This window comes from Patella vulgata, chromosome 2 (genome assembly GCF_932274485.2).
Source record: "Patella vulgata chromosome 2, xgPatVulg1.2, whole genome shotgun sequence".
NCBI classification, from domain to species: Eukaryota; Metazoa; Mollusca; class Gastropoda; family Patellidae; genus Patella; species Patella vulgata.
In genome coordinates, this window is record NC_065880.2 from 80904313 (window position 1) to 80929106 (window position 24794).

Genomic DNA, 24794 nt, shown 5'->3' on the forward strand with positions numbered 1-24794 from the left:
CATTTATTATTGTTTTCCGCTTTCATTAAAACTCTGACTTCTGTACTGTATGTCATAGATATCTAACTCCATGGATGTTTGGCTTTTTTGGAGAATTTGATGTAAAATTTTAGTTTAAGTGGCCCTTGAATCGAAATGCGCTTGACACCCCTGATTAAGATGCTCTATAACTTTATGGTTATGAATACATTAAAGAAGCATTATGTAAGATCTAGATAGATAATGAAAAATTTTAATCCATTCAAAATCACAGCCATCTGATGGTCTAGAGAGTTGCTTGAATAAATGCTTAATAGTTTATGTGAGATTTAAAGCCAATTTAAAGGTCTGCAATAGGCAGATTTAGCTTTTACATAATGTATCTTTAAATTTAATATAACTTGTGTAATGCCACAGAGCAACCAATGTTTATTACTTAAAGCTCTATAAATTATGATTATTATTATATTGACCCTAATTTCATTTCATTTCATTTAATTATGTACTTACAAAGGATTACTTCTTAGAGATAAATACCTGAATGAATTCATTTAATGGCCTGCGCGAGCTCTACTTCTAAATCTAACGTTTGACGACGTTCTATCATTTGATTGGTCTTCAACTTGTGCACTTGATCTTGTAGCCTTTTGATCTCCTTTTCATACGGATTAAGCGGAAGGTTTTTAAACTGGTCGTTATAAGTCCATCGTAAATTTTCTATATAATAATCAATCGGTTTATCTTAGAGATGGACACCTGATTGGATTCATTTAATTGCCTCATTTGCTGTTTTTGTGGAGTCACGGTGACTCAGTGAATAAAACATCGACACACTAAGTTTCGATCAAGACATTTCAGGGTGGTTTCCCCTTTTCAGTGGTCCAGAGCAGAGGGCCTGGTGAGGAAAGTGTCTAGTCATTCAGAAGGGACAAAATACCAGAGTCCTTGATCTGCACATGAACGAACCCTCGACACTTTGAATTCATGACATAGGTCTGTCTCCATTAGCCCAGTTGATGTAAAAAAGTAGAACACTAAACCCAATATTATTACATTTTAAATGAATTATAGTTATATATTTACATTATCATTCAGGGTCATTTTTCTCATTTTTTAAAAAATTTTTCAAGATATGGACATTAAGTTTGATAACTTGATTACCTGTGGTGTACTTATTTACTGTTTGTTTGTGTTTTGTATATTTTTAGCTGTTTGGTTGTATTGACTTTTATTTAGTTGTCAACAAATATGCAATTTAATGAAATGTAATTTTTAATGATAATGTACTATGTAATAATAATGAACTATGTAATACGTAATGATAATGTATTGTAATATGGAATGATAATGTATAATAATAGGAATGATAATGTAATATGCAATTAGATGAAACCAGCCGTAAATTGTATTAGACACTGAATAATTAACATTATATTATAATAATGTATTATAATATGGAATGATAATGTATTATAATATGGAATGATAATGTATTATAATATGGAATGACAATGTATTATAATATGGAATGATAATGTATTATAATATGAAATGATAATGTATTATAATATGGAATGATAATGTATTATAATATGTAATGATAATGTATTATAATATGAAATGATAATGTATTATAATATGGAATGATCATTCATTATAATATGGAATGATCATGTAATATGCAATTAGACAAAACTAGTCGTAAAATGTTTTAGACACTGAATAATTAACCAACCGGGCACAACTCATATTTACTAAAATTAAAACGACTTCTTGCCGGACCTACTCACCCAAAAATGTAATTCAAGCAGATTGAATCTGTCAACCATGGCATTTGTTATTCAGAAAGCATCCACGATATCCCCAGTGGCCTTGTTCCGTTCTACTCCACTGGGCATACCCAGGATGTTCAGAAAGCTACATATTTTTTTTTATTTGTACAGAAAATGATTTTTCTTGAAAAAGAAGGTGTTAATATTTTTGTTAATTAATAAATGATATGAAAGAAATCTTTAATATGGTGATTTTTTTTCAAGTTTAGGCCGGGGCTCCTGGAAATAAAAAAAAATAATGTACATTCGTAGAGTGCCAAAACCATCCAAAAGCATAGTCAAAGGGAATGAAACAATAGTTATATATATATACAGTGAACAGAAAGTCTAATTCTCATAGCATTCCCGATATAAGTGAGTCTTCAGTTGTGATTTGAAAGTAGTCAAAGTTTCACCGTTTCGGATTTTCAGAGGTAAATCATTCCACAATTTAGGGGGAACTTATGTCACCAAAATGTTTCAACCTAGCTGAAAAGTGTACCAATTTTCTCCTATATGGTATCAATGTATGTATATCTGGTATCATCAGAATGTAAGTTTGTCGGGTTTCTGGTGGTGGGTGTGGTATTCCACGCCCTAAATGCCATGATCCCCAACTAGGCTAGATTAGCTCAAAAGTGTACCGTACATCTTCAGGTATTACAAAAACACGCTGACAGACATTTCTAGTGGTGGGGTACCCCTGACAGAGCTATATAATTGCCAGACATTTGCAGTGGTGGAGTATCCCTGACAAGAGTTATCTAATATTTAGACCAAATCTAGGCTAGATTAGCTGAGATCTGTACCACCTAAAACCGCTTTGGAGTTGTTCAGTGTGCACGTAAAAGAATCATTGACCGTTGAATTCGAAATAAGTGTAGCACCATTGTCCGCGCAAAATATCCCCCATAGCATATTCCTTGTTAGTGAGCCAGCGCCTTATTCGCTGTATCACCATGACCCACTTCAATAGGCATTATGCAAAGGCTAAATCTGCCTATTGCAGGTCTTTCTTTAGGTCTTAAATGTTATATAAACTATTCTTTAGACATTTATTAACATGGCAAGACCATAATCAATTCTCTAGGTCATCTGATGGGTCTGATTTTTAACAGATTTAAATCCGATCTACTGTTCAACGGCGGTTGATGATTGACCGTTAAAATGGATAAACGAGACTTTGTTTATTATCGTGACAATCGAGGCTACAGTGTTAATGAAATGAGAATTTCGCGGCTGAGAGTGAAGTAATTTGACTGAAATTTTCATCATACTCCCTTTACATTATCTCTTCTTAAACTATTAACTGTCAGCTCTTTATCTAATCTTTTATAATGTCCCTTTAATTCACAGAAATGTCAACAGGATATTGTTTTAATAAGTTTATTAATTATAAGTGTAGAAGTTATAGTACACAATAAAATATAACAATATCACGTGATCACAAATAAACAAACATATAGATACAGGGCGTTCACAAGGTTCAACATACAGATTAGATATAGGCACAAAAACACATTAAATTATAATTCAAACAATTTTAATCGCCCAAAGTTTATATCGCTCCATTTTTAATAAATAATAATATACTCCCTAACTAAAGTATTGACTGAGATGCGCCAACAATCGAAAGATAGATGGGGTTTAACGTCTGCTCAACATAAACTGGCCATGTTTGCTTCCACACTTCCATCACGAAAGTATTCGCGGAGATGCACCAAAAATAAGAAAGACTGGCCATTTCGGGATTAAGATAGGGTACATCTTTACTTCAATACTTTGATTTAGAGACACCAACGGACCCAGGCAGGAAAATACTACTTACAAGGTAAGTCATGACCCTATTTGTCAATTTGAAATATAGATCAGATAGCAAGATGACGTAAAAGAACCATTGACAGTTAGAATTTGAAATAAGACTAAGCCGTAGTGCCGCTGTCCGGGCAATATTCCCCTCATAGCACACTGTATGGCGCATGCCGGTGTTCATTAGCCCGGTTGGTGCAGAAAAGTAAGACGTTAAACCCGATTGTTTGATTTCGGTATCTCAACCAAAAGCCTTTTTTTTAAAGTTTATTTGTTCGCATAGAAAATAACGGAAGACCTTTAGGATGTCATAAATGCATATTTTGATTTCAAATAAAAAACACAGATAGGTTGCCAGGCACAGCAGCTAAATCGTCCAAGCAGTCGACAAGAATTATTTCATATTTATTCATTTCTAGGTAATGGGAGCATTTACAAGACACTGATCCATATCACTTTCATTTAACTGTATAGGTTAGGGAAATTCAATAGGTTTCTTCGACCTAAATAATGCATATAAATTTCATACAAACACCGGATGATAACTTTTGTCATAGCGTTCACAAGGTTCTACAAAGAGAAACCAGGGCCTAACTGGCTTTTATGGTTTACCCAGGGAGGATGAACCTGTACATGGAAGGTGGGGATTACAAGCGTTAATTAGTCGATACCTAAAATCACAAGCGTTAATTACTAAATTAGTCGAGTCATTGATTTGATACAATATAGATGGAAAGTAAAAAAAGAAAACATCTCACAACATGGATGGACAATAAATATTGATAAAATGTCTTAAATAAACAACCAGCTCACTTTGTATTTAAACAGCTCGAGCAGAATTTCAATTTGTAAACAAGCTGGCGCAGACAATCTGTTCTGCTATATGACATTGGTGACCAGCGAATAACGGAATATAAGTCTATTATCATATAAACTAACTTCAAGTCATGCGCAGAATAAAACTAATTAAACTAAATTTACAATTTCATTCAAGCAAGTCTTTAATTATTTCTAAAACTTTTGAAATGTGTGATTTATTCATACACGTACTCGGTGCCATTGTGTAGACCAACATAATGGTTGATAAATTTTGATAGGGCAGCCGAATTCAAGGTCGTCGTCTTGTAAGGTGCACACTGGGTCCCTAATATTCTTAGGGGGTCCCGATTCAAATTAGAAAATGAAAATGAAGATTCGTGTTGTTAAATAGAGGTGGCGTTAATGTAAATCGAACCCTCCAAAAATTGCATGCACAATGAAAGCTAAATCTGGGCGTTCAATTGAAGCCACGTTTCAGTCAATAAAATGAAGCACAGCTTCCAGTTGCAAAACTTAATCTTCTCTATAGGAGATCTACATGTGCACTACGTCAGGCATTTAGAGATTAACGCATGTTATGGTGACGTATGTGCGGGGATACCAATATGGTGACGCATGTGCGAGGATACCAATATGGTGACGCATGTGTGAGGATACCAACATGATGACGTAGGTGCGGGGATGTCAGTATGATGACGTATGTGCTGGGATACTAGTAATTAAGTTGGTACAGACAGTTCATGCAAAGTTGTACAGAAAGTATTAGCATCCGTTTTGTGAATGTACAATAAATGTTTAAATATAATTTGATCAATACAATTTTAAATGTAATTTGCACAACAAAGTTTTTAATGTAATTTCCCCAATACAATATACATGTATATACAAAGCAATTCACTAGTTGTATCTCCAACTGTTATCACAATTTAAAGCTATATAGCCTATAATATAATTATAGAATAATATTTACACACCTCGGATTAGTTATATACAATATAATAAATATAATAATCATTTTATATACACAGTTATACGTCACCCTCAAACATTCTTAACGTTTAATCCAAAATAACTAGTTCAATGATATCCAATGGAGCCAAATTCACGAAAACGTTTAATAATTCAGTTATCGGTGGCTGGCAGTTAAAATCTTAGCCAGTGAAACCTTAAAATCTTTGAAGTTTTTGTGAATAACGCTTAGATTGGGGATACAAAAAGTTTTGTCATAATACAGACTGGATAACCGAATCTAAATGACGTCAGGCATGTTCTTGCGTCACGATAAAGGGGGTGACGTAGGAAGAAGGCAAACATTATTACAATAGGCTATCCAGTCTATACGGATCTTTTAGCATAGCAGCAACCCAAATAATTTTTGACAGTCCAAGACATTAAATAGGCCTACAAGATAAAAATCAGAGTCCACAAAATGGGACAAGCGCAACCACTACTATGGTTTTTATTTTGTAGTTAAGTAGGCTATGTGGCGGCACTGTTTACATTATGGCGACCGCCAATTTCAATGTTAATATCATCAGGTAAAATATAAATAGCAATAAATGTTTTGTGCCTCAATTTGGTAAGGAATTACCCTGGTGTGGAAAAAAAGTGTTCTATCCTCCATCTGGCAAAAAATGATCAACTCTGACGAGTGGAAAAGTGATGACCTCTGTCATTAGCAGAACTGATAAACTCACGTGGAGAAAAATGAGCGCCCCTCACGTGAAGATAACGACAGAATCATATTCCGTTTAAAGTAATGATAGAAACAGTCTTATAAAATACTGGAATGGACATTTATGATGTAATAAATAGCTAGGTATGGTTTGTTTAGTCTAGGTAATCCTTGTTTTTAGTTCTTAAAAAAATTCAAGTTCTACATTCCCTGTGCTATTAAAACTATCCCTAGAAGAAGCCATGTTTTCATATACCGGGTAGAGAGTGTACCATGGTTACACAAATCACGCATGCGCTCCCGTGGCCTACCATATATAGATAGAGTCTGGACAACTATTGTCGCAATTGTGGTCAGCCATTTTTTGTCTAATTTTGGTAATACGCAATGCCAGATTCCTAAACAGTTCCCACCTCTGGACCACTAGATCTTCTTTTTTCACCGACACCTATTTGATCTGTTAAACTTGTAGATTCTTACAGAATTCCCGTCTCTGTATTTACTATATCTTACGCATAACTATTATTCTGTTAAATTTTACTGGCGCTGTTTATTCTATATTTAATTTGTTCTAATTTTGATCTATCAAAGCTTAATAACCGGGTAAGAAAATGGCGACCATGGCAATACGTCAGACTCTTTCTACAGATCGTGCTGATAAGACCGTTGGTCGAGTTCATTTCCAGACGGAAAATTCACCAATCGGTAATTTCGGTTTAGTATTAAATTTCGTGTTACCTTGACAACATTCAACATTACCCCTAACCCTTACGATGTGTAAGACTTACCGACCTCCAAAACCAACCTGGAAATGGACTCTCCCACTGAACTTTTATAACCTTTGTGAATAGGGGTTCAGCCTATTTTAAAAGCCACTTTTTTGTTTTCTTAGGGTTCAACTATCTGCATACCTTCTTATTTTAAAACCATCGTTTTTATTTCTTAGTAACACTTCCTACACTTTTTGCTTTTGCGACTCGATTTACATCCGTTGCAGGTTTGGCACGTAATTTAACCCCTGAAGAGGTCATGGTTGAGGTCGAGGTCGAGGTCGTTACCATGACAACCTTTTTTGGTTTTGACGAGGTAGCAGCGCCGTTCGTCCCGGGAACAAACGCTTTGTTTTCATCATTAACTGGGGTAGAAGATGGCGTTTTCTGTTGGGTCTCCTGGCTCTCATCTATTCTCGACTTCTTCAAAGTAGCAAATAAATCTTTAAATATTGCCTTATACGGGGGTGGTTGACCTGGTTCCTGACCATAATCTTTGTTCAACGTCAGATTTATCAGGGTTTGAACCTCCTTGTGGGAAACAGACGACAACTTTCTACATTTTTCTTCCACCGCGTCAAATTCTCCCGACAACCGTTTAGCACGACCCTGAATCACATCCTCGTATTTAGAGAATAATGTCTTATACTGGGTTTCAAGTTCATTCAGAATAGACAGACTGGCATCCTCATCCGTATCCTTGGTAACGATTTCTTCAGCGTCTGACGCAACCACGTTCACAGATTCCATACTGCCATACAGACTACCGCCACTTTCTAACTTTACCGCTTTCCCTGCACTACGGAGTTTGAGATCATCGTGTTCCAAGTCATCCAATATTTCAGTATCATCTGGGCGTTCACAGAATCGACAGGAAATTTTATCTGGTCCCAGAGCTTTTTTGATCTCCTGTCGCAGGTTCTCCTCCTGAATATCCGTGTTCAATTTCTCGAGCTTGTCTTCAAGAGATCGGACTTTGTCTTCTAATGTTTGATTTTCGTGCATGGCCAGCGCGAGCTCTACTTCCAAATCTTCCGTTTGACGACGTTCTATCATTTGATTGGTCTTCAACTTGTGCACTTGATCTTGTAGCCTTTTGATCTCCTTTTCATACGGATTAAGCGGAAGGTTTTTAAACTGGTCGTTATAAGTCCATCGTAAATTTTCTATATAATAATTGTTCGGTTTATCGTTCGTATCATTGAGACTCGCGAGACTTGTAGCTCGTCGTTTGTCCTGTTTTTGTACGGCCACTTCCTTCGCTTTTAGATCCTCGATTTTATGTTGTAAATCTTCCACTTTTTGATCCAGTGATTCTACGGTCAGACTCAACCTGAAATAGAACATGACGTGGTAACAATATTCACATTTCAAGATAGGGATTAGAGAAATAAAGAGAGAGAGAGAGAAATGGGGTTGCGCTTAGAGGTCTTTAGCGGTGGGAGTAATCCGGAGCACTCGGAGAAAACCCAAGAGGTTGGACAAGCTACCCTACTCCTTGTCCGGTACAGCGGGGGAATCGAAACTACGCCAGTTGACTCAATGACAGAACTTACGATACAACGCGCACGCGCTAATCATTCGGCCACCTCACCCCACCGCCGAGAGAAGCAAAGACAGGCATACGCCATACAGTGTGCTATGAGGCAAATATTTCCCGGACAGAGGCACTAAGGCCTATTCTTATTTCGAATTCTAGCTGTCAAGGTTCGTTTTCGTCCCATCTGACAAGGGGTAACCACTCCTGGAAATCGGGAACAAGGGTCCTTCAGGTTAGCGAGCCAACTTCTTACTCACTGGGCCATCGCGGCTCCCTAGGGATACGGGAGGAGGGGTAGGGTCTAACTGCCACCAAACACAAAATACTTATCCTTTATACTTTATAAAACCCCTCTCATGTAGGGCCTACAATCAATGTCCCCTATTTACCTGTTAATTGTTTGTTTATCGGCTTTTATATCTAACATCAATCTTTGATTGGTTTTCTCCAGTTCCTGATTCAATCTATCCAGATCCTCATTTAACTTATTCCTCGACTCACTCGTACTACGTAACGACTCCACCTGGTTCCGTAGATGCTGAAGATATTAAAAAAAACACCGATAGGTTGCCAGGCAACGAAACATACGCCCACATAAGCTAAATCAAGCGTTGTCGCACATTACCAATGTGAGCGTATAACAATCTAAAACAAATTGTTCTATACATTGTGTATGTCTGAATGGGGGATGTGTCATAATATTTTGGTATTTTTTTATTCTTTGGTTACGAGTGCAATTCGATGATAGTGAATTTTGTCTGGGCGGTGGCATTTTCGCCTAATTTACTTAGATTTTTAATCGTCAAATGAAATGAGATGTAAAAGAGAGAGAGAAATGGGGTTTGACGTACACTCGACACAAACTAGGTAATTTCGGGACTAACACATGGTTCAATTTTATTTTAATAATTAGCTTCCGCGTTGGGGTCTTCAGCAGTGGGAGGAAACCGGAGGACCCGAAAAAACCCAATGAGTTTGGACAGGCGAGAAATGAGATTTAAAGTCCGACTTAGAGCAACAATCGCGCTGTAATCGTCAAGGGTTCCTTTACGTTAGGCCGTTCCCTTAAACAGCCCGACCGGACTGTAACCGTCAAGTGTTCTTTTAAGTGTAGGCTGCCCCACTCGAAGAACTAGGCACGTTTTCTTTGTCTGTTTCGCTGACCTCAAGCTAATAGACCATAAGGTCATTGGGTCGATGGATTATTGGACGATGGAGCTAATGAACCTACCTGCTATGGATTGACCTTCTGACCCATGAAGTGAAATAAAGTTTAACGTCCTACGGTTTTTCACCGACTGTGCTAATGAAGACAAACATATGCTGTGCTATGAGTGTAATTTTTCCCGGACAGCGGCGATGTGACCTCCTCTTTTTCGAATTCACACTGTCAACGAGTTCTTTCCCCTACATGCCAATGTGTATACGTGACATAGGTTGCTCGGCAAATCCGAACGACTCGACACTGTACGGGCTTGCCAAGACCTCCGTTCTTCAATGGTAAGGAAGGGGGCGGGGGGCGACGGAAAATATGGTTTTTAATTTTATTTCAATAATTCGCTTGCGCATAGGGGTCTTTAGCAGTGGGAGGAAACCGGAGGACCCGGAGAAAACCCACGAGGTTGGACAGGCGACCCTACTCCTTGTCACGTACAACCGGGGATTCGAAACCACGCCAGTCGAATCAATGACAGACTTTATGATACACCGCGTGCACGCTGACCATTCAGCCATCCAACCCCCTATGGACGTTCGGACCAAAAAATATAGACTATTATATACCTGTAATTCCTGGGCCTGATCATTGTTTATCTGTGTTAATGACGTCACACTTCCTTCTAATTCACGATTTCTACCCAGTAGAGCTTTACCCAATTCAGCTGCTAATTTTAAATCTGAAAAAATACAGACAGATATATCAATACTGGAATTGTCTTCAACATAGACTAAAATGAAATGGGGTTTTAACATCCTTCTACATCAACCAGGTTAATAAAGACGGACATGCGCCATGCAGTGTACTCTGCGCCGGATTAACCATGGCCGGGGCCCTGGGGCCTTGATGATGTCGGGTTGTCAACCTAACACAAGTGCCCAGAACTTAGGCAGCATTATTCCACATATATGAACGTAAATACAGACTACATCAATCTTTTTGAAGTCCCGTCAGTGATAAATAACGGGGAGACCTAGATACGGTGAGTCATGTCCCCGATGACCGTAACGTTAGGACATAGTCAAGGACTTAAAAAATCCAACGGAGGGCCTTTGAGGACCCAATCACTGCCATTAGCAAATAAGTCCGCGGTCCGCCAATGCTCACATTGCTTTTTTTGCGCAACTGAAACTATTTGTGGGGCTCGCTGATGTGGCAGGTCTTGGGGCCTGGGCCCCATGTGCCCCGTGGTTTATCCGACGCTGAGTGTACTATGGGGGACATTTTGCCCGGACAATTGAATCCCAACTGTTAAGGGTTCTTTTACATGTATGCCAACGTGTACAATGTACCTTTCAGTGTTCTGTAAGAGAAATGGGCGTTAAAGAACATTTTTGTATTTGGAATTACATGAAGAGTATACCCATCTTTTTCTATCCGGTTGGTGCAGAAAAGGTTGGACGTTAAAACCCCATCATTTCTATTTCATTTTGTATCTAAAACTCGTGTTTACCGTAAATACGACAGGTTATTTATACATTGATGATGTGTTATTTCCCAGATATAGAAAGCTAAGGTTAAGTTGCCCTGACTAACATCTTTACCATGTTACAGAGGATATGAATTTGGTTACCGTTCGCTGAGAAATGTTATATCCTTTTAAAACATTTGTAGAGGAAATATTGCTTGTAATCGACAGTTTCATACCGTTGTTGTTTCTTTTCTAACGTTGGCTATCTGGCGTCTGGATACGGCGCTTTTACTGTAAGTTGATTGATTTCTTTCAACTTTAGAGTCTAACGGTTCATGAATATAACAAATAGTTGACATCCATGTCTTTGCGATCAATGTCGACTTATTTCTGGCCAAAAGTAGGCGGAAACGCCACTGTCTGGGTCAAATTTCCCTTAAAACTCACTACTTGACATGTAACCGTCCTTTTTTACTCAGTCGGGGCAGAAAAGTAGGACGTTAAACCCCATTTCATTTCATTTCTTTGAAAGAGAGAGAGAAATGGGGTTTAACGTCCACTCGACACAAACTAGGTCATTTCGGGACTAACATATGGTTTAATTTTATTTCAATAATTCGCTTGCCCGTAGGGTTCTTTAGCAGTGGGAGGAAACCGGAGGACCCGGAGAAAACCCACGAGGTTGGACAGGCGAATCTACTCCTTGTCACGTACAACCGGGGATTCGAAACCACGTCAGTCGACTCAGTGACAGACTTTATGATACAGCGCGCGCACGCTAACCATTCAGCCATCCAATCCTCCTCATTTCTTTGAATGTTTGACAAAAGAAGTGGACCGATTTTATCTGAGTGTTACATATACTTGTAATGTTGTTGACCTTATGGGAGAAACTGTGACATCTTATCTAAACAATGTCCAGTCATATTGATAATTATTTATTATAGGCGTCTATAGGTCATAAATAATTGATGCAACAATTCGTGATTTTAATACATATTCTATATTTATCTATAGAGTTCCACTGATAACATCATGATAATATTGCTTCCCTTATTGTTGGGTTGGTTTGTTCAGTTTGGGAAAGGGGGGGGGGGGTAAGTTGGTAAGACGCTGGCTCGTTAGCCTGTAGGTCCGATGTTCGATCCCTGCATTGGCCGAATAAGTTCGTCCAGATTTTCCGGCGTGGCTCCCCCTTGTCAGTCATGCAGGACAGAGGGCCTGACAAGGACAGCTGTCTAGTCGTTCGGATGGAACGAAAAACCGAGTTCCCGTGTACACGTAAAAGATCCCTTAACAGTTGGACTCGATATAAGAGTAGGCCGTAGTGCCGCTGTCCGTAGAAAAGCTACGAAGTAACGCTGGCGACCCTACTCCAAGTCACATACACAAATTTGTTTAAAACAACGAAACTTGGCTCAATGACAGACCTTACGACCTAAAGCCCACGGTATGCATATCACTATTACTGGGTGTTTTATTAAAGTTTGTGGATTTAATATTATCAGATTAGCAAAAGATTAAGAGAGCGCTCTGTGAGGAAGTGGACGGATTATTCGAGGTCTAACTTCAAACACACTTCTTATCGTCAGGTATTTGTAACACCTTCTGTAGTTGCTAGGCTAAACAAACTATAACACTAAAAATACACACTAACTTTTAGTCACACTTAACTCGACTTGTGGCTGTACAATTAGAGTCGTATCTATCACCACAACTCTACTAGCGGCTGTGCAAATAGAGAAAGAAATGGGGTCTAACGTCCACTCGACACAAACTAGGTTATTTAGGGATTAACATATGGTTCCATATATTTCAATAATTCGCTTGCGCGTAGGGGTTTTTAGAAGTGGGGAAATCAGGGGACCCGGAGAAAACCCACGAGGTTGGACAGGCGACCCTACTCCTTGTCACGTACAACTGGGAAATCGAAACCACGCCAGTTGACTCAATGACAGACTTTATGATACAGCGCTCACGTGCTAACCATTCAACCCCGCTGGCTGTGCAAATAAGGGTTATACCAAACTCGACTTGCGACTGTACAATTAGGGCCGCATATCTATCACTGCAACACGACTGGCGGCTGTACATTAGGGTCGTATCTATCACTCCAAACTCGACTGGCGGCTGTACAATTAGGGTGGTATCTATCACCCGACTGGCGACTGTATAACTAGGGTCGTGCCACCCACTCAAACTCGACTGGCGGCTCGTACAGTTAAGGATGTATCTTCCACTCGACTAACACTATTGTACAATGAGGTTCGGATCTACAACTCGATTGGCGGCTCGTACAATAATGGTCCTATCTACCACTCGAATAATACTGTTGTACAATGAGGGTCGTATCTACCGCATTAGACTGACATTGTAGGATCGAATCTACCACTCGCCTGGTGGATCGTACAATAAGGGTCGTATCTACCACTCGCCTGGTGGATTGTACAATAAGGGTCGTATCTACCACTCGCCTGGCTGCTTGTACAATAAGGGTCGTATCTACCACTCGCCTGGCGGATCGTACAATAAGGGTCGAATTTACCACTCTTAACTCGACTGCCGGCTGTGCAATTATAGGCGCATCTATATCAATCTAGCTTGACAAGAGGCTGTATAATTCGGACCGTATCTATCACCCCGACGGCTCGTAGCTATCGCCCCAACTCGACTGTGGTGGCTGTACAATTAGGGCCGTATCAATAAGTCGAATGGCGGCTGTGAAATAAGGAACGTATCCACCGCTCTTAATTTAACCATAGTTTACGAAAGCCCAGAAGGCTCGTTCCAAATTCCAAATTCCAAATGCGAAATTCCAAATTCATGTCTTACCGATAAAATAGCAAATTGGCAGCCCCCCCCCCTCAATTAAACAAATTAGAATTTATATAAATTGTAATTTTACACAACTGGTAATTTTACACCCTACTCCTTGTCACGTACAACCGGGGATTTGAAACCACGCCAGTTGACTCAATGACAGGCCGTATGATACAGCACGCACGTGCTAACCATTCGGCCACCCCCCCCCCCCCCCCAATCAGTTAGAGTATAATAACTATATTCCAGTTCGGGTTCGCTTCGGCAGATGTGAACAGTTTAGGGCAAAGTTCCTCTGCAGTGAGCTACTCTGCTACTCGGTATCCTAGGACGGGCATTTTTTTTTTGCTACAGCAGCAAATTTGGAATTTGGAATTTGGAATTTGGAATCTGGAATTTGGAATTTGGAATTTGGAATGAGCCTTCTGGGCTTTCGTAATAGTTGGTCTTTTAATGCTTGCTTTTTTAATCAAAGGCGCAATATGACAGAAGGCCATTATGTTTATAAATTAAGTTAATCAAATTGTCATACTAATATATAGTACGATAATAATGAAGTATTATGTTATATAGGACCATATGTGGAAATAATATAATATTTGTTATAGGTAACAATAGACACATGACTTTAACAGCTGTGTATAATTATATTATTTCTCTGAATACAGGTATTACTATTAAATAATGAAATATATATTATTAAGTATACGACCATATGTTGAAATATAACAGGTAGTTGACTTAAACAGGTGTTATAATATATATATATATATATATATATATATATATATATATATATATATATATATATATTCACAATTTATACTTGGGAATAAGTCACGGGTTCGATCCCGGTGTTGGGCGAGAAAGCTCCCCAGGATTTCTCGGCATTGGATGGCCTGACACGGAACAGCGTCTATTCTTTTGGATTGGACGAAAAACCGAGATCTCGTGTACACATTGGAGTGCACGTAAAAGATCCCTTGACAGTTAGAATTCGATATAAAAGTAAGCGATAGTGCCGCTGTCCGGGTCAAATTTCCCACATAGAGCACTGCATGGCGTATTCCAGTCTTCATTAGCCCAGTTGGAGCAAAAAAGTATGACGTTAAACCCCATTTTATTTTGCATTTTGGTGTTTTCGGTGACCAAATGGTCTAACCCGTGTGCTTTAGATCATAGAGTCTGTTATTGAGCCGACTCCTCGTGGTTTCCATCATTGTAACAGCCAGGTATGCTCTAGCGATACGCCTGTGACAAATCCAATCCACAGGAGGAACTCTGGAACCCTTCTTTAAGACAGCGCATTGCTAATGTCCAAACCACATGACAACAGGGACTGTCACTTTAAACTATCACATATTGAGGTCGAGTATTTTCTACCAATGTTGACAGATTTTCTATTTTACAAGAGTTGTTTGTTTAAAGAGAGGGCTTTACGGGATAAAATATTTAACGGTATGTTTGTTCTAAATCACACTTGGTATAGACACGTGATTAACCTAGTTAATCATACGAAACTGACGATGTCTTTCCACTATTAGCTGCGCCTGAAAACACGCGAAGCTGGTTGACATCCTACTAACAAAATAGTACACTAATTTTTCAACATGGCGACCATTCAGGACAGAGATCCATTTTCAAAGGAGTTAGTTCTTTGTTTGTCGAAGGAGTTTTTTCTCTCTCACCTTTCAACTTGCATTTATTTCTAATTACAGGTAACGGACTAGAATAAATAGGTATTTTCGACTTGTTTGAAAAAAGAGCCAAATAGTTTAAATATTTGTTTATTATGTTTGGTGAATGGCTAAACATTGAAACCTCTAAGCAAAACGCTTTTTGAAATATTTTAAACTATTCAGCGATTCGTGGGATGAAAACAGATGTCTTAAGTGTTCGTAGGGCGCCATCCTTTCGACTAGCGTGCCCCGGCTTCTCATCTCAACATGGCGTCTGTGGGACTGACGTTCATGTGGAACGAAACACCGTGGTGCAGAGAAATAGGACGTTAAACCCCATTTCAATTCTGGGTCCTCCGGTTTCCTCCCACTGCTAAAGACCCAGCTACGCAAGCGAATTATTGAAATAAAATTGAACCATATTTTAGTCCCGAAATGACCTAGTTTGTGTCGAGTGGACGTTAAACCCCATCTCTCTCTCTGATATGTCTGATAATAACCTATTTTGATACTGGACTAAACTTACTTTACGGTTTACTTGACAAAACCGGTCAAAAAACATAACGCAACTCATATTCTGAATACGCGTGTGTGTCTACTACACTCCTAACTCAACTGATACGTATATGTAATGAGAATAATGCCCGTTTTACGTTAAAACCACAAGACAAGAAGATAAATGTTTTACATATCTCAAGATCCTCCCAGATGATAAAATACAATTCTACAAACATTTATACAGGTTTAGTTTTTAAAATATTGCACAGATAATGGCGCTAAACGATGCGCAATGAACAGTTCAAGACGACAGTATTATATCCTTAATGACGTGGAAAATGAAATGGGGTTTAACGTCCTACTGTTCTGCTCCGACTTGGTTAATGAAGAAGGACCATACAGTGTGTAATGGGTGACATTTTGCCCAGACAGCGGCGCTGCGACCTACTCTTATATCAAATGCCAACTGCCAAGGGTTTTTTTTTTACGTGCAGGTCAATGTGTACACGGGAGCTTGGTTTTTCGTCCCATCCGATGTATTTAATAACAAGAGTTTCTACTACTTCGTATATTGTGTCTTTTGATATGGAATGGGGTTTAACGTCCTGCTGGTTTGCACCCATTGGGCTACTGAAGACAGGCATATGCCATCTGGACTATGGCTAAGACCTACTCTTTATTCGAATTCCAACTGTCGAGTGGTGTTTAACGTGCACGGCAATATGTATACGGGATCCCGGTTATCGTACCATCCTGCACCACAGAGGGGACAACACCCAGGAGTGAACCCGAGATCTCTAAGTTAGCAAGTCAGCAACTTACTCATAGAGTCACCGCGGCTTCCTTTTTTTTTTTTTTTTTTTTTTTTTGAAATAAACGTGAACGATCTGACATTATCTGACTGAGTATATATATAAACCCAGCATTGATGTTGGATGATTATACATATTATTTTCATGTATATTTTGATCCACTGTGATGATATACATATATACACCACGTTGACAAATTACATGAATAATAAATACACTATCCTCCCCGGTTAGAGCTTATTTTTCATCACCCTAGGTCAGTGCTTATGTGGAGACTTAACCTCTCCCCAAAATTCTTAAACCTAACCCTAGCCCTAATGCTTACCCTAACTCTAACCTACAATCTCGCTAACAATCACGTGCCCTAACCTTATTTACTTCTCAGGGACCTTGACAAAAAATTGAGCTGGCCTTAACCGAAAGATTTAGCCTATCCTCCCCATCAACCCATCAGCTGTAATATTGATTCAACATGGCGGATAGTACTAGTAGCCAAATACTAGAATAAAGATAATTATGTTGATGAGATGAATTCATGGCACGAATTATTCGATCGTTATCTGCAACTGGCGAGGTTTTAGTGTTCTGTTCCAAACATCAAGATATTTTTCTTGTGAAATAAAACTTGTTTTGTATCCAAATTTAGAGATCCATGATTATGTGTATGCTAGATAAAAAAAATGTTATGGTTAAATATAATTTTATCGTTGTTCTTTTATCAAGGGTTTATTTTACGTGCACGTCAAAGTGTACGCGGAACCTTGGTTTTTTGGTACCATCCGAACGGCTAGACGCTGTTCCACACCAAGCCCTCCGTCCTTCGCCACTGACAAGAGGAAACCGGACTGGAAAAACCCGAGGAGCAACGATTTCGGTCAACACCCGGATCGAATCTAGAATCCCCCAGTTAGTGAATCGTTATAGTGCTACATCCTATGCGACAGTCGAGACTACCTATGATATAACCGAGACTACCTATGAGAATGGATATGATAAAACTAGCGGATAACCCGGCGCTGTCCGGGTTATGTCTGTAACTTCGAACCCGGAAGCGGTAGACCAGCGCCACCTAACCCAGGCCCGTAGCTTGCTTGCAGGAGGGGGGAGGGACAGCTGCCTCCCCTGGAAAACATCGGCGCACCCAATGGCGCCTTTGCCCATTGGGGAAAGAATCGGTCAGCCTCAGGACAACCCTACTGTAGCTGTCAACCCGAACACACTCGGCAAACCTCAGCAGATTCCAGTACCCTACATCTAGATAGATGTAGGGTACCGGAATCTGCCGAGGTTTGCCGAGTGCCCCGAACAGACAGACAGACAGACAAATAAACGACAGTCACAAATATTAGTATAGAATACACCGGGTTATATCAGACATTAAGCTGTATATTTATTGTTATTTAGACCACGTGGAGAATTTAAATTGATTTTCACGTTGTTATATTTATCTAGCCAGATGTTTAAACTATGTTAGTCTTGTAACAACAGCTGTTTTTTGTTTACATGTGTAGATATGTAGTCATATATAACGACAATAACACATGCTTAAAGTGACAATACGTCTATTTACGTCGTAAATGAAATGGGGATTAACGTCCTACTGTTCCACTCCGACTGGACTAATGAAACCGGTCATACGCCATACAGTGTACAATGAGGGAAATTTTACCTGGACATCGGCGCTACGGCCTACTCTTTTATCGAATTCCAACGTCAAGGAATATTTTACGTGTACGCCAATGTGTAGACAGGACCTCGGTTATTCGTCCAATCCGAACGATTACACACCATTTATAATGCGTTACCTCCTATCGGTAATGTATGTTAACTGAAGGTAAGGGGGGGGGGGATCCTCCGGTTCCCTCCCACTGCTAAAGATCCCTACGCGGAAGCGAATTATTGAAATAAAATTAAACCATGTTAGTCCGAAATGACCTAGTTTGTGTCGAGTGGACACATTGTGATTCAATTTCATTGATACAAAGCATTCCTCGCGCTTTGAATGCCCATCCCATCACATCATCTCATAAAAAGTGTTGTTTTACAAAAAATAAATATGTAGCTGAGCAGGAGGGAGGCGCCCCCCTCCCCAGTCTGGATTTATACTGAAGGGCGTAGAAAGTTATAAAATACAGTGGATTTTACTTCATGCCACGTGTTAACCCATCTTGGGATAATATTATTGTTGATATATATACATGTATATTGGAATTATCGGAACTTGTCAAATGCTTTGATAACGGAGTTACATTTTGCCAAGGCAGTTGTGTTATTTTCGTCTTCTCAACTGGATTACTGTCGCAGTTTGGGTTTTACTTTTCGGTCTGTATTGCCTATCCCTACGTCTAACCGTCAATCTTGTAAAATTGAGGAGTACCAGACTGGACACCCCACCAACACCCCTTTCAACGCCTAATTCATTTGAATAACAATAAAACTTAAACATTCATTATGCAAGAGCTAAATCTGCCTATTGCAGGTCTTTCTTTAGGCCTGAAATGTTATACATGTATATACTATTAATTTGACATTTATTAAGAAACCATAATTAACCCTCGATGGCATCGGATACTCGAGATTTTTTAACTATATTAGAACGGTTCGCCATTTCAAAATTTCATTTAAAAATGGGAAAGCGAGGCTAAGTCTCGTATGTACCATTGTCCTGGTTACCACAATGCACACATTATGTAAAAACTACTAACAGTGATAACTTGGCTCAGATCGAAGTAATTTGAGTGAAATTTTCAATATTTTCATTTCACATTACCTTTTTTTAAGCTGTTATAGCAAGAATGGCCAGCTCTTTATCTAAAGCTTACATAATGTATCTTTAATGGACTTTATTCAGTGATTACATGTCGCGTTTGATACCTTGGTATTTCAAGTATTTCTGCTATTTCCCAACTGCTACCCATCCCGTTTGTAAATTGTTCAAATGGGTTAATTGTAAACGAATTGACCCATAGGCTAGTATACGGATATATTGCCTACAGAGACGATAATTCGTGTAAGTGAATGTATTATTGATGAGTTTCGTGTAATTGAACCGCCATTGATGTTAATAGATCACGTGACGTAACAAGCGAACAGATATCCATTCATTTAAATGGACTGAATATTATATAGGTCACACGTTTGCCCTGAAGGTTCGTCCGATCGTGGGGCTAAACGTCCGCTTCCGCTGAGTGTGATATCGCAAACAAACCCTGGAGGCAATAACGTTAAGTAATCTAAATTTAACGTGTGAAGGAAGTGGCACAGTGTTTGGCCTGGGGTAATGGTTAGTGCTAAATGATAAGACCAGCTCAATTTTTCGTCATAGATCACGAGATGTAAACAGAACCAGCGATAATCCCAACCCTAGCCCTAACCGTGGACCTAGCCCCAAATGCTTACCTCAACCCCTAACCTACAATCTCGCCAACAATCACGTGCCCTGGCCTTATTTACATCTCAGCGACCTTGACAAAAAGTGAGCTGGCCTTAACAAATAGATTCATCCCTGGGGTAATAACGTGACGTAACATAATATGTATGAATTATGTTTAGCAGAAGTGACGTAGTGTTTGTGATGTATTATACCTAATGACTTGGAAAATGTGATACCTTATAATTATAACGTTGCTTCGAGGTGGCAATGTGTAATCTTAGCGCAAGTTATTGATTTTATTGACAACATGCCGTAATTGCGCCATAAAATATAGCTTAATATGAAATAATAACCATTTAACGGACTGGAGTGCGGATTAACATCCCTAGGCTATTTTCAATGCTCGCGTGTGTAATGCGAGAGAAGAGAACTTTGTCCGGAAAACGGCACTTCCACCCACAATTCCTCAAATTCGTGCACATGAACATATCAATTTCAGTTCCGTCAGAACGAATATGCAATACTTTTCTGGTGATAACCACAAACACTATCCCGAACAGTGGGAACCGGAAGTGGTTAATATGAGAGAGATTTATTACTAGGCGTGTTAATTTTTAATAGCTTATGATATGGAAAATATGATATGAATACAAGTATTATTAACGGTGATTTGCTGAAAGAGTGGCCTGTTATCTAGCAGCAAATATCGATTTTTTTTTTAACATAATCATGAACGAGATTTCCACAAATAGACTGAAAACTGCTTAGTAGCCATATTGTATATCTACAGAATCACAATAGTGTATGGGGATCATCAACAAAAATAGGGGTGGCCGAATGAAAATGAAATGGGTTTTAACATCCTCTTGTTCTGCTCCGACTGGGCCAATGAAGACAGGCATACGCCATGCACTGTGCTATGAGGGAAATCTTGCCCGGGCAGCGGATAAACGGCCTACGTTTATATCGAATTACAACTTTCGAGGGTTCTTTTACGTGTACGCCAATGTGTATACAGATCCTCGGTTTTTCGTCCCATCCGAACGACTAGGCGTTTAACCACGCCAGAAAATACAGAAAAACTTTCTCTTCTCGTCCAACACGGGACCCAAGGTTAGCGAGTCAACGTCTTACACACTGAGTCACCGTGGCCCCCCATCCAGGCTAATGAACACAGGCAAGTGCCATGCAGTGTGCTATAAGGGAGACCTCTCTATAATACGATCTGACATGTATGTACCTATTTAAGTAATTACAACATCTACCTATACATCAATGTCAGATTACTTCAGGTACATATTATAAATGAGTCATTTAGAGTGAAGCCTATATGACCAGAGGCGTACTGAGAGGGTTTTTTTTCTCGAAGTTTGCCCATCATACGAAAAACACACTACACTATACATGTACATCAAACATTCTTTCTGACTGTATGTTGTGGTGGTGTTTTTGATTGTATACAGTGTGTTGTACTGTACACAGTTGGACTGTATCGTTCTAATATCCCGGCAGAAAAAAAATGTGTTCAATGCAATAGACCAAAGTTGCAGTTTTCTAAAATGTCACCCTAGACAGACCTCACATCACCCCCTTCACTCAATATTATCCATACTCGGCGAGCCACCAAATATAATTCAAGCCTTAGAATAAGACGTTAGGTACTTAAACTATAATCTTTGATGGCATTTAGCGACTGAACATAATATAACACAACACGGTTCTATGGCCTACACTACTTAAAGATTTTACCGATTGTACTGGGAGGTCGCGTAAGGGGTCGTACGAGCGGCTTTTGACCCTATAATGTCAGACATTGATTAATCAATCAGCGTTGACGTTTCTATTGGTTTACACACAGTTCCATGCATCGCACGCCAAGAACTGGCCGTAACAGACCGTTTCATTGGCTAATCCCCCACTTCAACCCGAACGCCGGTAATATAACAACTCTTCCAGATCCTAGTGTAGTAAACACAAGTAAAACGAAAAATTTTGAACTATAAAATGAAACGAATTAGGATCAGACGAAGATCCCTTGAGAGTTGGAATTCGATATAAGAGTAGGCCATAGGCCGCTGTCCGGGTGTATGCCTGTCTTCATTAGCCCATTCGGAGCTGAACAGTAGGGTGTTAAACCCCATTTCATTTCGTAATTGTGTATGCTTGATAACGACCAGTGTGACATTTTGTGGATACGTCGTGTGTATATAATATAGTGAGTGTGTTGTGTTATTAAACTATGTTTGTGACTTGAAGCAATAATTAGCGGATAAGTAATCACGTTTATGAAGAAAAAAAAAACCCACTCCATTTTTTATAAATTTCAATGGAATTATTTTTACGTGTTTAAAAACGGATGTAAAAGTTTATTATTATTTAAAATACATGTAAACGTCAGCTTGCAGATACTTTCGTTAAATATATGTCTTTGTTTTTGTTTTGTCTAACTAATTGTGTTGTATATTCAGTCTGCATTTCATTGTCCAGTTATCCTGTAATGTCTGCCTACGTGCTTAGTACAATATGGTGCAGGGCAGAGAGAGAGAGAGAGAGAGAGAGAGAGAGAGAGATTTAACGTCCACTCGAGGAAATTGGAGGACGCGTTAACCATTTAGTCACCCAACCCCCAGGTGAAGGTCGGGGGGGGGGGCTGACAAGGACACAGTGTCTAGTCGTTCGGACAATACAAAAAAGAACAGGTCCAGTGTACACCGTGGTGTGGTGAAAGTAAACCAATCCTTGACAGTTGGAATTCGATATAAGAGTAGGCCTATTACAATTCGATATATAAGAGTAGGCCTATTACAATTCGATATAAGAGTAGGGCTATTTCATTTCATTTCATATAGAAATTTGTTGTGTTGTTCTCATAGTGTTCATTTGGTATTGGATGTTCAGATCTCCAGGCATTGGGCATTTACTATGTGGACTATGATGGCTTACAATGTCAGTGTTATGTTTTGTTAGTTTACCTTATGGCTTGTGTTTGTTGCATGCGGTGTTCACAAGTAAAGGGTTGCATGTTCGTTCGGTTGGGACATAATCCCGAGGTTCTCAACACGTACATATTGGTGTGCACGTAAAAGATCCCTTGGCCGTTGGAAATCTAAGAGTAAGTGTTTGCTGAAAATTATCCTACCCCACATTGCAAACTTTAACCATACATTACGAATTACCATAGATTATTCTTAAAATGGCTGAATTGTGTTTCCTTTTTGTTGTGTGTTTTGTGGTCTCCTTGCTTGTGGACTTTAAATGGAACATAATATTCCATACATGAAAGGTTTCTAGTGTTGTTTGATATGGCTGTGTGGATGACTCATCTCAAGTCTATAGAACTGAACGAGTGGAGAAATAGCTGTACATGCCACAAGGGGGGAAAACACGCCAATAAAGCAACCACGACCGATAAATATGACGTAATAACTATAATCAAATACGTCGCATTCCTTCTTATTCAACACCCACAATAGAATATTGACTGGTCGATGCAATAAATATGTAATAAATGGCATATAATAATATGCCATATTGTTGATCAATAACAACAATATCGAGAACAGGCCCCCTTGTATCACAGTCAATGTTCTTATCGATTACCGAAATAAATGTCCAAAACTGTGTTAGTTTCTGGCTGCGTAGATTGTAAACAGGAATTTAGGTCAGTCATTTAGTTTAGAGATAAGCCATTATTTACAATAAACGTGTGTTTGTTACTGAGCACGTTCTGTTTATCGCGTTCTCTGAACGTGAACACGCTCTCTCAGATGCAGACGTGAACCGCCACTTAAAATGTTAATGAATGGAGTAAACTGCGAACTCACCGTTTTGATACCAATCCGATTCTATTTCTAAGTCTCCCGTCTCGTAAGTTTCACACTCTTCCATATTTACTCCTGTCAGTTCTCATAACACAATGCACGTGCGGGCATTACACTCCTATACTGGCCGGTTGCAAGCTAAACTCGCCGTGGAAAAACTGACAGCTTTTGACGTGGCAAACACACTTCCGAGATTCACATATCAGTCACATTGCAGTCACGTGATATACTTCAAAGCGTAGCAGACGAATTTTAGATGAGCCAGACAGATTCATTCCCGCCTTAAAACAAAAGCCCAATTAGTTAAACCTGTCCTGATTTGTTGTTTCTTTACCAGTTTGACAGATTTTAAAAGTAGAGTCGACAATTATGTTCAGCTCAGTGACAACATCTTGACAGATGGTAGGTGGAGCCTAACTTTGATATTGCTGAAAAAAAAACTATAAGAAAAGACAGAAATAAGTTAGTTCTTATTTACGTTCATTTGCACAGATATGCACTTTGGTTATGGGCCCATTATCTACCGAAACGAGTGTTGTACACGATGTAGTGTATTCACAGACATTCTAGAATACTCAATACCATGGGGAGATTTACACGTAGAGATTAAAGCCCCGGTGCGGCATTTATCGCTAAAATACACTTAGTTTGATTATTTAACATTTAATTAAGAAAACAAAATCAAACTACCAACGCTAGATAATATCCTGGCATGGATCCAGTCAAATTTTTAAAAGGCCTATCAATAAATTTTCTCGGAT

General features: G+C 39.1%; 1 protein-coding gene across 1 annotated transcript; it reads right to left on the reverse strand.

The window, feature by feature from the left end:
* Positions 1–3162: 3162 nt before the first annotated feature.
* Positions 3163–24258, reverse strand: LOC126812010 (cerebellar degeneration-related protein 2). The gene is made up of 4 exons (XM_050538114.2): positions 24037–24258; positions 10186–10298; positions 8793–8941; positions 3163–8196 (listed from the first exon to the last, which is right to left on the reverse strand). Exons 1-4 carry the CDS (start codon positions 24098–24100, stop codon positions 7029–7031), a joined length of 1494 nt encoding a protein of 497 aa, XP_050394071.2. The 5' UTR covers positions 24101–24258; the 3' UTR covers positions 3163–7028.
* Positions 24259–24794: the final 536 nt, after the last annotated feature.

What these genes read in the sequence shown, in the direction of transcription:
- LOC126812010 (XM_050538114.2), bottom strand. Translation starts at nt 24,100, where the DNA reads ATGGAAGAGTGTGAAACTTACGAGACGGGAGACTTAGAAATAGAATCG. An exon ending in ATCGGATTGGTATCAAAACG is followed by an intron (nt 10,299 to 24,036) that starts GTGAGTTCGCAG and finishes GTATTTTTTCAG; the next exon opens with ATTTAAAATTAGCAGCTGAA. An exon ending in GATAAACAAACAATTAACAG is followed by an intron (nt 8,197 to 8,792) that starts GTAAATAGGGGA and finishes GTTCTATTTCAG; the next exon opens with GTTGAGTCTGACCGTAGAAT.